Source organism: Urocitellus parryii, chromosome 11, assembly GCF_045843805.1.
Source record: "Urocitellus parryii isolate mUroPar1 chromosome 11, mUroPar1.hap1, whole genome shotgun sequence".
NCBI classification, from domain to species: Eukaryota; Metazoa; Chordata; class Mammalia; order Rodentia; family Sciuridae; genus Urocitellus; species Urocitellus parryii.
This window is the reverse complement of record NC_135541.1, coordinates 22829482-22847612: the sequence shown is the minus strand read 5'-3', so window position 1 is coordinate 22847612 and position 18131 is coordinate 22829482. Positions and strand designations below refer to the sequence as shown.

Genomic DNA, 18131 nt, shown 5'->3' with positions numbered 1-18131 from the left:
ATGCTAGGCAAGCATTCTACCACTGAGTAACAACCCTAGTCCACTGGATGTAAGATTTTTTTTTTTTTTTTAAATAGTGGGTGCTGAGGATCAAACCCAGGACCTCATGCATGGTAGGTAAACACTCTACCACTGAATCACGTCCCCATCCATGGTCTCAAACTTGTGATCCTCCTGCCTTGGCCTCCCTAGTCTGGGAGCACATGCACGCATCACTGAGCCCACCTAACTTGTTTTATTATTTTTATACCACTTACTACCATCTGAAACTATCTTATTTGTTTATCAACTTATTATTCTTCCCCTTTCAGAATGTAAGTTCCATGACAGCAGGGACATTGTCTATCTTGTTAATCTCTATATTCATAGGATATAAATGAGTACACAACACATAGTAAGAACTCAATAAATTACTTGTTATACAACAACAATAAAAAAACCAAGATATAAATCATTAAAATTATTCACCTTGAAAACTATAGTTTAAACAGAAATAATGTTAATTTGCTAGTAAATTTCAGCTTACAGTACATTATTACCCAGTATCAATTTAGCTGAAACTATCCCTAAAGATCTCTATTTATTCTTCAAAGAACATAATGCTTTCAACCTACTTTCTGTGCATCACCAGCTATTAACCAAGTCAGAATTATGGGCTTTGGCTTCTCTTTCCCCTTCAGTCTCATTTCCAGGGGTTAGTTCCAGAATCTTAGAAACTCACAAAAGCTTGAGCTTTGGTCTGAGCTATCTGACTCCAGCTACTAGGATGAAAAATAGTCTAGAGGGGTTGGGTTTGTGACTCAATGATAGAGTGCTTGCCTAGCATTGATGAGGCACTGGGTTCAATCCTCAGAACCACATAAAAATGAAATAAAGGGCCAGGCATGGTGGTACATGCTTATAATCCCATCAGCTTGGGAGGCTGAGGTATGAGGATTGAGAGTTCAAACCCAGCCTCAGCAAAAGCAAGGCACTAAGCAACTCAGTGAGACCCTGTCTCTAAATAAAAACAAAATAGGGCTGGGATGTGGCTCAGTGGTCAAGTGCCCCTGAGTTCAATCCCCAGTACCAAAAAAAAAAAAAAAGAAAAGAAAAGAAATAAAGATACTATGTCCAACTACAACTAAAAAATAAATGAAAACCAAAAATAGTCTAGGGTACTGCTTCCCAACTTTAATATAATTATAAATCCCCTCTGGATGTTAAAAGGCAGATTCTGACTCAGTACTATGGAAAGAGATTCTTTATTTTAAATAAACTTTCAAGTGATGCCTATCCTGTTGGTGTACTGACCTTACTTTCTGAGTAATATTGGACTAAACAATGAAGCCATCTGCAGAAGTTTTCCAGTAGACATTCTGTCTAGCACATACTAAACCAAATACAGCCCAGGGATTCTGCACTGTATTCTATAACTTAAATAGCATTACTATTTTTTTCTGTAATTGCAGGATTTCAATCGTCTACCAAAGTATAAAAGTATGACAAATCTTGGGGCTCACGGTTTTTCAAAAGGAACACATTAACCACCAGGGAAACAGAATTTAGTACTATTCATTTCCATTTTATTTAGAATAATGCACATTTGTAGAATAAGGTACACTAGGTCAAGAAGGATCTCTCCAGAGAACAGGAAAAAAGAAATTAAGATAACAGGAGCTGGGGTTATACCTCAGTGACAGAGTGCTTGCCCAGTACTTGTGAGGCACTGAGTTCAATCCTCAGCACCACATAAAAATAATTTAATAAAATAAAGGTATTGTGTTCATCTACAACTTAAAAAAATGAAAGATAACATGAGTATCTGAAAATCTGTTTCAATGCTGATTACTCTCTTTTTTTTTTTTTTTTTTGAATGTGCTTTACCACTAAGCTACATCTCCATCTCCAGCCTTTTTTAACTTTTAAGATAGGGTCTCACTAAATTACTTATGAACTCACTAAGTTGCTCAAGCTGACCTTGAACTTGTGATACACCTGCCTTAGCCTCCTGAGCCACTGGGATTACAGGCATGTCCCACTGTGCCCAACTGAACTAATTACTTATTAAACAGTAAATATATGTTGCCCTTCTGCCTAACCTCTTAAAAGAACACAAAGGTAGAACCAGGGATAAGAAAAGAATTCAGCAGGTAAGACAAAGGCCTCTATTTCACATGCCTTCTTCATCTTGTCAATTTTCTAAACTTGAAAATGAGGATGAGAGATTATGAATGAATCAACAGATCTCTGATAATCAGTGTTCTGGTATAATGCCTGTTTCCCAGCCCAGCCATTATTTGGCAGCCTTACCTCTAGGGGCAGATAGGTATGCTTTTGTTCTTGGCCAACTTGTAGGCAAGGTAGGTGGGGATACTTGAGCTGAAGGTTGTATTTCTGCTTGAAATATTGTGCCACTGTGCACTCTACAGTCTGTCCACTTTCCAGCTGCAAGGGAAACCTGTTTGAAGGAAGGAAAGGAGGTATCATAACCCAGCATTCAATCCCACCTCTGTAGACCCACAACCATGAAAAGTTTCAGAAATTGCTTCATCCTACCCAACCTCTTTGAGCACTGCCACTCTTGGGAAAACAGGCAATGCTGGGCTCCATGGCAAAAGCCAAATATTTGAAGGTTATGATCCACCCCAGTCAGGAGCATATCTGATCGTTACATATTTCTAACATTGAACATAAAGCCTGACACCGAGTAGATAGAGTCCAGCATAGCTTTCAGTCAAGAAAGGAGCTGGAATAAAGTATAGTTTTCCCAAGGATAAGCCCAGGAGCCTGGACTGCTTTCTTCAGGAAGAAGAATAAATTGAGAGATTCTAATATTTGTAGAACAATAACTAGAATTAATGGAATATGCCTGCTCTATAGTAAAGGCCCAAGAAAGAAAGAAGATCAAGAAGGTAAAATTACTGTAGAGACAATCAATGGATCTGGGAAGGCTGGAGGAGGGATGCCAAATTCCCACAGCTTATCTTCAAAAACAGGGCTAGTCTAAGGCTCATTCTCAGGGTCAGTGGGAGAAGGGGACTCAGGGGAGTGTTTGAAATCTCAACCCTCTTCCACCAGTTGAGTATGACTAAGCAACCCTGCCAACTTACGTCTGATGGCTAGCAGGGCGGCGGGTAACATTACACACACGGTATTTCCTCTTCATCTGTCCACAATGGGTCACTTCCACCTTCAGGCCTGAGATACACACACTACTTGTCAGAGTTGGAATAGGTTGCTCATGTGCCCAGGCTTGGCCTCTCCCAAGGGAATTTCCTCTTAAGGCTAAAGAAAAAGGTGCACTGTTTTCCTTCCCCACCTGGCTGAGTCCTCACCCTTAATTTCCTTGGTAAAGCGAACACGCTGAGAGTCCGTGAGGGGCTTGGGCTGCTCGTCTATGTTCCTGATGTCCAACACCTCACACATGAACTCAATCACTGGCTGCGCCTTGTAGAAGGCAGTGGCTGAGACTGTGGGGACAGGGTAGAGATAGCTCAGCTCAGGTTCTGTCTTCTAGACTAAGTGCAAGCATTGTAATGAATACCCTCTTCCTTATAGGGTACTGGGATAGGGGACAAAGGGGTGCCAGGGCTATAGGATTTAGACTAGGAGTGTGGTTGCAGAGCTGGGAGGGATGAGGCTGGGAGTATGATGACTGGACTTGGGGTGCCCCTGGCTCCATAGCTCTCCCCACTCACCATCAATGTTGAGCATCATCTTCCACATGGCAGGGCGCACAGACTGGTGAAAGCCGAACCAGACCTCGCGCCCACCCCCCAGCGGGTGGTAGTAGCCCTCAGGCGGTGAGAAGAAGGAGCGGCCCACAGGGGTGTACCTGGCAGGGACAGGCAGAGAACTGGTCCCTCGGGCACAGGCCCCCACCCTGTGAGGCATCCTGGGCACGGAGGAGCCCTGGCCTGGAAGGCAGGACACCAGGGCTTTAATGCCAGCTCTGATCCTTTACTAGTTGTATGACTGACCTTGTGCAAGTCTCTAACTTTTCTCTGCCCTGCAGGGACAGATGGGGTGAGACCCAAAGACATCTAAGGACAGGGTTGGGATTTAAACCACCTAAATGTATATGCACACTTGCCTGGTACATGGTAGGATTTCAACTTTTTTTCATTGAACACTCTGGGACCTTAATATGTGCTCACACCCCTCCTCCCTCCAAAGCAGTTCTGCCAACTATACTATAGCCCAGATATCAACTACACCCAGTACCTCATGGATGCCAGGTGCCTCATGGCCACATCCAAGGCTTGCACCGACTCCAGGGGAACAGGGATCTGGCCACTGACCAGGGCCTCATGCAGCATGCGCCAGCTCACAATGGCTAGCCACTTGATGGAGACCTTAAAAATTCGATCCTTCCCTTCCCCAGGGATTGTCACCTCAAAGTCGACCTTTAGGAGGGTGAGAGAAAGGAGTGAAGGACTGACATCACTTTCCCACAGCACAGCATTCCTTACCTTGTCCCAATGCCCCCAAGATCTGCCAAAAATCTGCTTTTTAAGTCAACAGGGGCTCACAATAAAGACCCCAGAGTAAATCCAGCTTCTCAGTTTCCAGCTACCTTGGTTCGGTGCTTCTGTCCCTCTCAACCCAGTAGGAAGTCCTTCAGGTCTGTTTTAATTCTAATTTCAGTCTGTTTAGGGGGCAGACATATAATAGGCCAAATAAACATAAGCACCTACCCATCCCTCAACCTAAAACACATTTTCTCAGCACAAAAGACTAAAAGGATCTCTGGACTTCCAGATTTCAAATGGGCTTACATGAGCTGTTCCACTCCAGACCCCTGACATAGGCCTAGCCTGACTCCCAACCTTACCCGTTCGTTGCCAATGGGCAGTGCTGTGACAGTGTAAATGTTCTTCTTTCCATCATACACGGGCTTGCGATCACCAAAGATCTGAGGCTTGAAATGCTGGACCATGTATTCCACCACTTCCCTGTGGGGGATAGGAGTAGCCTGTGGAAGCTGAGAGACTACCACTTCAAGCTTTTGGAAGTTATTCAAAGTCAGGCAATGTCCCATCAATTGTATTTACTCCTAACATCTTGTCTATGGAAATGCTTCTTCAACTTCAATATTCCTATCCATCACCTGGAGGTTTATTAAAATGCATTCTGATTTAATAGGTCTAGAGTGCAGCCTGAAATTCTGCATTTCTAACATGTTCCAAGGTGATCCTGTTTCTCAAGGGCCTGAAAAAGTGGGTGTGAATGCCTTCTGAGAAGAGGAAATTTGAGGGGAAAGGACTTGATCCCAGGGTCTATCCAGAATCCAAGTGTTCCAATCTCCAATCCCAGTCTGATAAGGGAAAAAGAGATCTGAACTGGAATAGGAATAAACTGTAGAACTTCACCTCTCTCTCTCTCTGATGCACTTAGTTCCATTATGCTGTTTTCTCTCCACTATCATCTCTTCCTTGATTTCCCTTCTTGACCTCTACTACTTAAATCTCATAGTGTCTATCATTCTTTCAAAATCCCAGCCCATCCAACCACCTGATCTCTCTACTTTCTAAATCAAAGCTTGCTTACTATTGTATAAAACACACTCAGAAAGGTACCTTAGGAATAACTATAAAAACATGGTTTCAATCCCAATTAGGCTCAGGGCTGCACAGGAATCTTCTTCATCCTCCCTGATTACTTCCATCCCTCATAGACTGTGTCAACCCTTCTCCACTATCATCTCACTCCAGAACCCACTCCTGCCTCCCATCAGAAAGCAGCTCTAGTATCTCTGAAAAGAGCAGACAAGGCTACTCTTGAGTTCCCAGACATACACACAAATATATTTCTACATGCAAGCATCTTTTTCCCTCTCTTCCTCTCACATTTGAAATGCTTCTTCCATTTAAACATATGAAAACCTGTTCAACCTCATTCATTAATGAGATACAATTTTAAATTAGACCAAGATGTAATTATCTACTTATCAGAATGCCAAAAACAAAAACAAGCGGATATACAAGACTGGTGCGGGTGTGGGAAACAGGCACTTTCATACAACTTACAACTTATCTTTAAAAGCTGATGCTATCTTAATAATTTAAAATGTGTTATGCCAGCCATTCCTAGGAAACTATTCTACAGATACACTCACATTTAAGTGCAAATATGTATCTATATATAATAATATTCAACAGTTTCACTTATGTAGCAGAAGTTTAGACAACCTAAAAGTTCCTCAATAGATTAAATAAGTTAAATACAGTTGTTCAAGGAAATACCTATAGAACAATGCAAAGAATGAGGTAGATTTGCATGTATTAATTCATACTATTTTCTAAAATAGATGGTTTAGTGGAAAAATAAAAGATGAAGAACAAGGTATTTAAGACACTGTATTTTCTGCATTTTTAAAAAATATTATGTATGCATATATGCTTGCATATGCATAAAAAATATCTGGAAACATACTCAAGAAAGGTAAAAATCAAGGCCTCCAGGAACCAGGGTAATAAGGAGACATTTTTTTTATTATTACTTGTTTTGTAGTTCTTGAATTTTTTTTATATTGTTCACATCATTTTCAAATAGTAATAAATTAATTTTAGAAAAAAATTTTACTTTTTCTATCTAAAGCTAATTCCCCAAATATATATCCTGCAATATCCTCCTACCTCAGCAAGGATATCCCACCCACATTCCTCCTGAGTTTTACCTTTTAACCTCTCGTTCTTTACCAACTCCTTCACCTCAATCTATAAACTACCCCATGCCTCATTCTTAAAAGCTCCTCATTCATTCATTTCAAAAAATAATGAAATGTGCTAGGCAATCACTTGGCCCCTATGGTTTCCTCTAGCCAATAGCCTCATTTCACTGCCAAACTATCTGGAAAAAGCCATTTGTTCTAATTATTCCTACCATATTACCTTCCACTTATTCCTTTACTCACTGTAGCTACTGGGTTAACTAGCCCAACTACTTCACTGAAACTGCATTGGTGAATGTTACCAATTATCTCCTGATAAACAAATCCAACAGTATTTTTCAGCATTTACCTTACCTGGCATCCCTCCCTCAAAATGTCTTCTTGGATTTGGTGGTGCCATCCTCAATTAAATTTTTCTTTTACCTTTTTGGTCCCTCTTTCAAGGTTCTGAGACTCAAGAAAGCAAAGACTCATGGACTTGGTGGCAAAGATGTACATCGCTTACCGATTAACTCTGCGAGGACACTTATCTGGCTTGATGTCCACCTCGTAGTGGTAGACGTCGATCTTAGGAATGTCCACCTCAAAGTAATTGGCCAAGAGCTTGATTGGTTTCCCCACAGTGCCAATGCCAGGCCGTCGAGGTGCCTGGAATACCTGCTGCAGGGGGGGCAGGTAGGCGCCCGCAGCTATAAGAAAAAAAGGCCAGTGAGGACTGAGTTTGGCAATTTCCTAATGATTCTGATCAGAGAAGACACAAGGCCTCCCGAACAGGAACAGAAGAATATAGCCTCTTTCCTGCTTCCTAACCTAGTGGAAGCTAGGTTAGGAAGTTCAATCATTCCTAGGCTGTCTTTTTTTTTTGTTCCCCCACCCTTTTCATTTTTTAGTTTTTAAACCTCTTTCAGATAGAGAAATAAATACCTTAAATACATCAAGACAATGCTTACTAAGTTCCCAATGCATGTTAAGTGAAGGGGCTAACTCTGGCTCTCAGTAACAAAACCCTTCCTTCCTTCTACTAGATTAAGACACTCATCTCTACCAGATATCTAGCAGACCAAGAATGTCCTATTCTCTGCCACCTGGATGCACTCATCACACCATCCTGAACACAGATGACACTTTTTCCCCCCACTCAGGCTCTAGCTAAGTTTCCCAGACTGGCCTCAAACTTGTGATCCTCCTGCCTCAGCCTCCCAAGAAGCTAAGATTACAAGTGTGTGTCATTAGGCTTGGCTACATTATCTTGATGTTCTTCTGCAATGTAGGCAGGAGAAAGACCCAAAGAAGGCCAGATTGAGGGGAAAAGGACAGTGTTTGAGACAAAAGTAAGGCAACAAAATGGCCAGAGTTGGGAAAAAAAGAGAAAAGGCTAAATGGATTTTGGTTGATGATTAAGCAGAGGAGAGAAGATAAAATAAGGGCTGAAGAAAATGCCAGAACTGGAGGATGCAACAGAAAAAGGCTTGAATTTGCCAAGGAAAGGAGGGATAGATGGAGTTGGGGGATAGAGCAGGATAGGTTAGAGTTGGCAGCTAGGGAAGGAGGAAACAAGGTTACAGTTTAGGAAACAATGAAGAAAAAAACTAAATAAAAAAGAACTAAGGGGTTGGGGTTGTGGCTCAGCGACAGACTACTCGCCTAGTACATGCAGGGAACTGGGTTCGATCCTCAGCACCACATAAAATAAGTAAAATAAAGGTATGTGTCCAGCTTCAGCTAAAAAACTTAAAAAAAAAAAAAAAAAAAAACTAAGGTGCTGGGAAGGAAAGACAGCAATTACAATGCCATGGAGGAGACACTGGCTCTTGGGAAAGAGAACATAAGATTCCCCGTGCCCCACAAATCCTTCCAAACAGAGGGTCCAGTCAGCAGAAGGGATCAATTTCAAGACAGAGGGGGCCCTTGGGAAAGGGCTAGCTCAGGGCCAGCCTGATTGCTACCCTCGGTCTTATTTTCTAGCATAGGGGGAAAGGGAGAAAAAAGGGAAACTGCCTAAGATAAGCCTTTGTCCCCAGTTACTATTGTTCTTGCCAGTAGAAGACCAGCCCAGGTGGGAGGAGAGAGGGATAAACAGGCCCAGAACTTCCCATTATCAGAGCTCTGCTTTCACAGTCAGACAGACTGGGGGGATGGGGTGTATCTTCAGCTAGGAGGTCAGGAAAAGGTCAGAATCATTTGTGGGAGGGGTATACTTCCCAGAGCTAAGCTGTTGGACTCCCTCTAACCACCTGTCAAGCCCACCCCACTCTGCAGACAGGGAATTGGAGGCCCAGCCTGGAGGGAAAAGGCCTTCAGAACTCAGCTACATAGGGAACTATACACACCTGGCCACCTACCCCGGAAAGAGCTGGACAGAAATTTTACACAGGCCTACAAAGACACATAATCCTGTCACGCACATCCAAACACAACCTAGACCTTGACAGTTCACCTTTATACACATATCCCTCACCACTCTCAACAGAGTTCTCCAAAGGCAGGGTCTGAACAGAGTTCTCCAAAGGCAGGGTCTGTAGCTGCCTTGGTCACAGCCGAATCTCTAGTGCTGGTGTGTGCACATGTACACACAGAGATGTTCAGTATTCAGATGTGAAATGAATGAATAAACATATGCATAGACACATCACAAAATCACACAAGCACACAAATACATAAATACCTGCAAATGCTCAAAAACAATCATAAACGCTGAACAGGACAAATGAGCACCCTTGTGGGTGAAAATTATAAGAGACATCTTTCCCCTTCCCCAAGTTCTTAGATTCTATTTACATCCTTAGACTCCCAGGCCTAATGTTAGGGGCTTTGGGAGGAAGACATTGCCCTAGAGCTAGGTGCTGGGTAGAAATGACAGTGAATGGGGCAGACACTCGCCTCAAAGTCTTCTCTTTCCTAGAAACAGGACAGACAACACACCAAACTTTGCCTTTAGAGCACCCTTCTCTCAAAGGAAGGTTTGGGAAAAATAGGGGAGCCCACACATCCACTTCAAACCCAAACTAGGTAAGGTAGAAAGAAACAAAAACCTCTCTCCCATTCTATCCCCCTGAAAGCCTCACAACTGTACAAAGTCCCCCTCTACCCAACCCTGCCCCCAGCTTTTAGTCTAAGAAAGGGAGACACTTCCCTTCAGACTCAGACAGGGACAGACGGCCACTTTGTGATGCAGATGAGGGCCCCAGCACAGAGGACAAAGCTGGGCCAAGAGAGAAAGGGGCGGGGTCCACCCCCCACACACACACACACCCCAGACAAAAGCAAGAAGGGAGGGGTCCTGCAAGGACACTCCCCCTCCCCTTATCCTTAACCAGCCCAGAGAAGGAAAAGTAACAGAGCTGAAAGCTCTGGCTCAGGATTCCTTCCTTGCAGTTCAGAGGCCTACATACCTCCCAAGGATCCAGATTGCCTATTTAAAAGACATGAACTCAAAGCTAGGTGGTAGATAAGTAAAGACTAAGAGGCAAATCTCTCCAGAAAGGATTTCCCCACAAATTAAATACCCACATGAGTATACACAAGTAATTAAATATGCACATATGAGCTTAACCATATGTTCACACTTGAACATGATTCAATTCGATTAATAAACATGTATTCTGTGTCAGGGACTATACACTAAGCAACTGCTGATTCTAAAAGTAAATCTGATACTACCTCTACCCTCAGGGAGTTCCCAGTCTAGAGCTTATGCTTGGGACACACCCGTGCATAGAAGGCACACCTAGATATAAGTAACAATGCCTTAGTTTTGGGTATTTTTGTCCTCAGACTTTCTGGAGACACCACTCCAAATGCTGTTCTTTCAAGAGAATAAGTCTAGGCCTAAAAGGGAGGCAGTTATGGGGTTCCCCCATCAACAGCTTTCAGACTGAATTTCCCAAGGCTGACTCCAGACACCAGGTTCCAGCCCCTCCCCCAGGTTTTTTCCTTTAACAGATAAAAAAAGTTAAAATGTTCATCACTCTAAAGTCTATTAGAAATTCATCAGGACAAAATCATTAGCAGTCTGGAACAGGTGCCAGCTCTCAGCAATCCATCTGGACCTCAGGGACCTATTCACCTTATTCTAGTCCACAGGTTGTTAGAAATACTCTCCAGCCTAGTAAACTGAGAGGGTTTGGGGGATGGAGAGAGGGAGGAAGCAGTTTGCACTGAGGTTAGCTGCTCTCTGAATCCACCTTAGGACCTACAGGGCTTTTTGTTTGGAGGAAACTAGTCATGAAGTACTTATAGATCACTCAATGAATGACTTAAGAGAGTTCAAGAAAGGGAGGGGGGAGGGCATTGTTAGGTCTAGTCTGAAAAAGATTTTTCCAACAGAAATTCTACATCCATTCTCAAAAAGATTTTTCCAAACAGAAATCCTACATCCATTCTCAAATCAAAAGGAAAGGTAGTGGTGAGAGATGTCCTAAAGGATTCCTGGATTCAGATCGCTTCTTGAATCACAAGGTAAAAGAGACCTAGGACATGAGAGATTCAAGCAATCCACAGCCCACCCCAAAGGATTTCTCTTCTGGGGGGAAAAAACCTTGACTCAGTTTCTCCTCTGTTCTTAGCTGGAAAGAGAAAAATAAAGCTATTACCTGGGAATCACCAGGGCAATGCTATAAGCTCTCCCCTTCCCAACGATTCATTTGTATCACACTAGCTTGGCAACCTTGGTTCTAATGACATGCCTCTGACAACTTCTGGGGAGTAGAGATGAAAAAGGAAAGATATCTATCCAAAGACAGGAGCCATGAAAATGTTATGGCATAATAAGTGATTAACTAACTTCAGGAAACAATTCAATGGAAAAGGTCATTATCCTTGGTTTAAAAACTCCCATCTCTGTAGAATTGGACCAGAAACCTGCAAACCAGGTAGACCTGGTCCCTCAGTAACAAACACCTTTTCTGAAGCCTATCTTCAGAGAGATCCTGCCCCCAAAACATGGCTTCAGTCCCAGTCTTTCCTTATGTGGCAGAAAAAGGCATTTTGGCAGTTTCCTTCAAACAAGTCTTGGCAAATTGTGACCGGAGGGGCTTCAGAGCCAAATATAAGAACCCCCATGATAGAGGAGAGGACAATTTCCACTTGCACTCTGCTTGTACAACCTGGGAGAATGCACCCCATCAGCGAGCTGGGTTTTCTAAGCCAAACAGGGCGGGGGAGGGGTTGGGGTATTCAGGCAGCCACGCCCCCACCACGTCGGGCAGCCCCTTCCAGCTGCCACCTCCGCGCATGCTCCGGCGCCACCTCTCAGTCTCCCCAGCCTCCTGGGGGGGAAATCCCAGGGCTGGATCCCCCCCACCCACCGCCCCCTGACCCTCGCCCCCGCGTCAGGCCGGGCTGAGGCGGAGCTCACAGCTCAGCTCTGGCGCCTTCTCCCAAGAGACATTAGCTTAGCCCAGCCCAACCAGGCAGAGCCCCCGCCCCCGGCATGCGGGAGCTCCAGGCCCATCTGTGTCGCCCCCCTCCTCTCCAGGACACCTGGAGCCCGCCCCCTGCCACCTGCCGGGCCTCTCCAAAGGCCTCCCGGGTTCTCCAGGAGTCCTTCCATACGTTCAGGCCCTTCTCCCAGATTACTTCCCACGCCCAGGACTGCATACAGCCTCCTTGGACAAACAGCCCCATCTCAAGGCTCTTCACATGGTTCTCCCCCGGAACTGCACATAGCCCCCTTCAAACTGGGCCCTCCATCCCATGAGAGACCCTCTTTTCACTCAGGAGCCCTCCCCTCAGTCAGGAACCATGCTCTTCACGCAGGAACCCCCAGGTCTTTGGGGCACGCACCGTTCCCCCCTCCCGGGGGCCCTTACCTGCTCCCGAGGGTCCCGCTTCCATCCCATATACCCGTGCGGAGGTCAGGCGGCCTGGAGACTGTGGACTCCAACGTGAGGGGCCTACGTATCCCGCGCTCTCGCTGCTCGGGCTCCCGGGCCGGGCTCGGCTCCCCCCCCAAGCCCGGCCGCTCGCGCCGCCGCCCCCGCAGCCTCCGTTGCCGCCGCCGCCGCGGAGCCTGCAGCAGCTCCCCCTGCGAGCGCCCGGCCAGCTGCCAGTGCGCAGGCGCGACCGCCAGGCCCAGGGGGCGGACGGGAACGAGTCAAGCGGGGCGCTCCGACGGCAACAAAGGCCAACGGAGAGGGGCGGGGGCACCGGGACCGGAGGCAGCGGCCCCTGGCGGTCACCCGTCGCCGTGCAGCCCGGCGGGAGTGCTTGGGTAGAGGCGCCCGGGAACCGCGCAGCAGCGTAAGTGGGGCGGAGCGTGGCGACACCCCCTACAGCAGTCTCAGGCCCTGTCTTTTCCCCACGCAAGTCCCTCCGAACCTGCACACAGCCCCCCACCCTTCGCGCAGAGCCGCGCGCATACTACTGGAACCCAATCTCATTCCCAGACCCTCTCACACTCCAGCACCCCATCACCCAGGGGCCCTGCCTCCCACCTCTCCTCCCAATCACCCTCATCCTTCAAGCCTTGGCTGCAAAGAGTCTGCCTCCGCGAAGTCTTTCTCCGTCCCTAGTCACTGAACTCACTGACGCCGCCCTCTCTTCCAGGCCGTGTGCAGGGCGCTTAGACCACAGATATGTGAAAGACCCTGCCTACCCTGGAAGATGTCACAGTCTCAACCGAGGCGCGGCTACAGAGCTCTATCTGGCGAACCCGGGAAGCACCTGCCTCCACTTTCTCATCTACAGCTCATTCCCTGTCAGTTTGCTTTTGCTCTCACAATGTCACTTAAATGATTTTTTGTGTGTGTCAAAATCCAAAGAATAATTTTCAGTTATTTATCCGAAACCTGTAACACTATGCCCCCTTTTTTTTAAAAAAAAAGACTTCTACTGGCTTCAGCATTTCCTGAAGTCCTTTTCAGTTTTCTTCAAAGGCCCCTCTTGCTTTGCTCCAATTAAGCATGTGTTCACTGTGGTTCCAAACCTAGGTGTCTTGTTATTCCATTCTTCGTTCTCCCCTTGACCGTCTCATTCATTCTTATGGCCAACTATCCTTACAAATCTATTTCCAGCCACGTCTCAGATTCATACTTCCAAGTGTCTGCTGGACAGCTCCACCTGGATATTCTACTAAAATCAGATTTAAGGAGTCCAAACCCTTTAAAACCTTTCCCCACAAACATGTACTTGTCCTGTGCTTCCTGTCTCAATGAATGGAATCTTCGCACCAGAAAAGACAATTTCTCTCTGTCTTGCTCCTTTCCCCTATTAAGCTGTTCACGATATCTTGACATCTTTAACCTCATGAACTACTTTCACGTGATTCCCCTGTCATTCTGATGGTTCCTTGTGCTGGTGCAGACCCTTATCACATCTTGCTAGAAATATCACACCTACTTCCTTGCTAATCTCACAGTGTCTGGGAGCATCCACCACCACCACCACCACCCCAACCATTTGGTTGCACTGATAGGATAGTGACAGTAAGAGATTCAACTTAAACATCACGTTCTCATATACACATTTGTATGTATTCATTCATATGTATTTTTCGTGGGCACACTGATGCATGCCTATAACTCAGCTACTTAGGAGGTTGAGGCAGAAGGATCACAGGTTTGAGAACAGTCTGAGAAATTTAGCAAAACCCTGTTTCAAAATAAAAATTTAAAAAGGACTAGGGATGTAGCTCAGTGGCAGACTGCTTTTTGAGCAAGTACAAAGCCCTGGGTTCAATTCCCAGTATAAATAAATAAATATTGTTGGATGCTTTCTTCACACCAGATACTGGATATGGGAGCTTAAGAGATGGATCACACCCAGTCCTTACCCATGTGGAGATTAATTTCTGACACTTATTTAGCATGCCTAACTTCTCTTCAGCAGAGGTTCTCAAATAGCAACATTCAGAGTCACCCAGAGGGCATGTTAAAACACTCATTGCTGAGAACTGCCTCCATAGTTTGCATTAGGCTCAAGAATGTGCATTTCTAACAGTTTCCCAAATGAGGTTAATATTGGTGATCTAAGGACTATACTTTAGAACTACTGATCCACAGTGTAAAGTAATGTTTAAGAACAAAGATTCTAAAGCAAGATTGTCTTGGTTTCAACCTGACCCTGCCATTTACTACCTGTAACACTGGGCAGATTATTTAACCTCTCTATATCTGTTTCCTCTTCTGTAAAATGGTGGTGATAATAGTATTTACCTCACTGTACTTTCTCAAAGATCAAGAGTTAATACATAAAAGACTGTAGAACAGTGCTTGAAAGAATGAAAACAAAGTATTAACTGCTGTCATAATCATTATTTGCTTCAATTTCTAAGTTCCTTAAAGATGGGGACCATATCAGATGTATTTCTGTTCCTTTTTAGTGTCTGGAACAAGCTGCGCTTGGAATGATCTGTAAATTTGGGTTAACCTGAATCAAATAGAGGGCATCAAAAAACTCACAGAATAGCAAGAACTTTGCCCTTGTATAAGAGAACTGGAAGCTCAGCATTCCATAAGAGTTTGAATCCCCCGTTCTAAATACTTAGCCTCATTACTTAAATTTGAGGAAAGAAACTAGACACTATTCTGACCCATCTTGAAAATGACTATAGGGCTGGGGATGTGGCTCAAGCGGTAGCGCGCTCGCCTGGTGTGCGTGCGGCCCGGGTTCGATCCTCAGCACCACATACCAACAAAGATGTTGTGTCCGCCGAGAACTAAAAAATAAATATTAAAAAAAATATTCTCTCTCTCTCTCTCTCTCTCTCTCTCTCTCTCTCTCTCTCTCTCTCTCTCTCTCCTCTCTAAAAAAAAAAAAAAAAAAGAAAATGACTATAAGAGTCAAGCCTGGGGCTGGGGATGTGGCTCAAGCGGTAGCACGCTCGCCTCACATGCTTGCGGCCCAGGTTCGATCCTCAGCACCACATACAAACAAAGATGTTGTGTCCACCAAAAACTAAAAAATAAATTAAAAAAAGAAAAAGAATCAAACCCAGTGCCTCACACATGATAGGCAAGTGCTCTACTACTAAGCCATAACCCCAGCCCCTCTTTCAGTAACTCTTGATGTATGTTTCCAGAAACTAATTGGCTCAGGCCAGCTGTGATGGCACATGCCTGTAATCCCAGCTACTTGGAAAGCTGAGGCAGGAGGATCACAGTTTCAAAGCCAGTCTGGGAGATTAAGCAAGAATTTAAAATTTAAAAAAGGCTAGGGATGTAGCTCAATGTCTCAAAATTTAAAAAAGGCTAGGGATGTAGCTCAATGGTAAAGCACAACTGAGTTCAATCCCTACTACCAAAAAGTAGAAAAAAGAAAGAAAGAGGAAGAGAAGGAGGAGGTAAAAGAAGAAGAGAAGATAATTGCTGCATCTCAGACTACAGCTAATCCACATTACCAAAAACACTCTGTTTCTTCTGTGAAGATCAGAGCCCTCTCTATATACACCCAGAATTTTCTGGAGCCAAATAATAAGAATGTCCTTAAAAATATTTGTATCCCCATCTATACTTTCCTCTTTTAATATTAAAAATAACAAAGAAACCAATATAATAGAATTAACAAAGTAAGTGGAAAGATTTGAGAAAATAAGCAAAAATCTATAGCATCATTAACACATCTCAATTCACATGCTGGTATGAGTATAACTAATTAAAAATGATAATGATAAACTATCTAACTTAGGGTTGGGGATGTGGCTCAGTGGTAGAGTACTTGCAACACATGCACAAAGCCCTGGGTTTGATCACCAGCCACACACACACACACACACACACACACACACACACAAAATCTGATTTAAAATAACTTCATTACATGTTTGTGGTCTGTATGAGAAAATCTCCAAGAACCAATAAAAAGACTTACAAAAAACCTGAGTAACAGAGAGGCCAAGTTCCTTGATGGAAAAGTGAAATAATGTAATGTCTATTGGACTCTTGCTACTCCACCAAATTCTGACAATGAGCATCAGGTATTTTCATTCATTACCACGTACTGCACCTCAGAAAAACAAAGATACAAGGATCCTTAATTTTAAGGAAAGGAACTGGTCCTTTCCTCAAAGGCTTTGAGCTAGTTCTACCCCTAAGAAAAGACAATTACATAGATTAGTGTTATTCAACAAAAGTATCATGTGAGCTACATATGTAACTTTAGAATTTCTATTCGCCATATTATGAAAAGTTAAAAATTATAGCTGGCATGGTGGCACACATCTGTAATCCCAGTGACTCAGGAGGTTAGGGCAGGAGGATTGCAAGTACAAGGTCCATCTCACCAACTTTAGTGAGATCCTGCCTTGAAATAAAAAATAAAAAGGTCTAGGAATATATCTCAGTGGTAAAACACCCCTAGGTTCAATCCCTGGTGCCAAAAAGAAAGACAAAGTAAAAAAGAAACAGGTGAAATTAATTTTAAATTTTTATTTAACCTCAAAATATTATCACTTCAATGTCAATAGTATAAAAATTAGTAATATTGTTAATCATTGAAGTTTGGTGTGTTTTACAATACATCTCAATTCAGACTAGTCACATTTCAAGGGTTTAATACATGTGATTATTGACCATTGTGCACAGATAATTTCAATGAAGCTTTGAGTGTAAAGACATAAGCACATAGGTGATGAGAACCGAGGAGGGATGTCTAATCTAGTTTGGGCAATCAGCATAGGTTTCCTAGAGTCCTGTGAGGATAACCAGGAATCAGCCAGCAAAGGAAGGATGGAAGAAAGAGGTATACAAAGCAGCATTAGCATCGGATATAAGGTGAGAAACAGCACATGACAGGAACTGTCAGTATTAGCAATATTCTAGCATAAAGATGGAAGCAAGAAGCAGTGAGAACAGAGGCTACAGAAGACTCTGACCAAATATACCCATTCTCTCCCTAGCCTAAGTCAGGGGAGGGGCAGCAAAGGCAACAGGGGGAGCTGTCCCTGGTTCTGACACCCAAAGCAGATTCACAATATAGTTCCACCCAGATTCACAGTTCACTTCCACCGAGGCTGGGACTGAACTAACCCAGAGCAAGTCTAGTTTCTAGCATCTTCTGCAGCATACATGGAAGACCCCAAACCCTAAATTTGGTGTGGCAGAACAGAATAACCTAGAAGCTTCAGACAGGCTGTCTCTGAATGGGTTGGAGAATTTTAGGAACACTGAAATCCTGGAACATAATTCTAGGATTTTAAAATTTAAAGCCAGGTATGGTCAGGAAGGGATCCTCTGTAAAACGGAGATAGATGTAGATCTACTATACTAAATGAACTCCCAAAATGGTAGTCAACTGCTGAGAGCCATTAGCCAAGTAGGTATGACAATTTCCTTGCCAGTGTACCCCATGTTGCTTAGAGGAAGGACTCGTGGAAATGGACTTGCCTTGGACATTTGCAGTGTATGCTTGAGTAAGGTGACCTTGCATGTATGCTTGAGTAAGGTGACCTTGCTCAAGGACCAGGGCGGATCCGGGTTTAGGGTGGATCAGGTTTTAGGGAGTATCCCGCTCCTTGGGTTTAGGGCGGTTCCAGGTTTAA

General features: G+C 44.1%; 1 protein-coding gene across 3 annotated transcripts in view; it reads right to left on the bottom strand.

Moving 5' to 3' along the window:
* Nucleotides 1-12647, bottom strand: part of LOC113186053 (argonaute RISC component 1) — a 33011-nt gene extending 20364 nt beyond the window's left edge. For all 3 annotated transcript variants that reach the window (XM_077803731.1, XM_026393396.2, XM_026393397.2), the window contains exons 1-8: nucleotides 12466-12647; nucleotides 7161-7344; nucleotides 4817-4937; nucleotides 4207-4388; nucleotides 3681-3817; nucleotides 3318-3452; nucleotides 3093-3180; nucleotides 2293-2440 (exon numbers count right to left, since the gene is read on the bottom strand). In XM_077803731.1, the coding sequence (XP_077659857.1) occupies nucleotides 2293-2440; nucleotides 3093-3180; nucleotides 3318-3452; nucleotides 3681-3817; nucleotides 4207-4388; nucleotides 4817-4937; nucleotides 7161-7344; nucleotides 12466-12490 (1020 nt within the window). In that variant the 5' untranslated portion in view covers nucleotides 12491-12647. The remainder of the gene's footprint in view (nucleotides 1-2292; nucleotides 2441-3092; nucleotides 3181-3317; nucleotides 3453-3680; nucleotides 3818-4206; nucleotides 4389-4816; nucleotides 4938-7160; nucleotides 7345-12465) is intronic.
* Between the last annotated feature and the right edge of the window lie 5484 nt (nucleotides 12648-18131).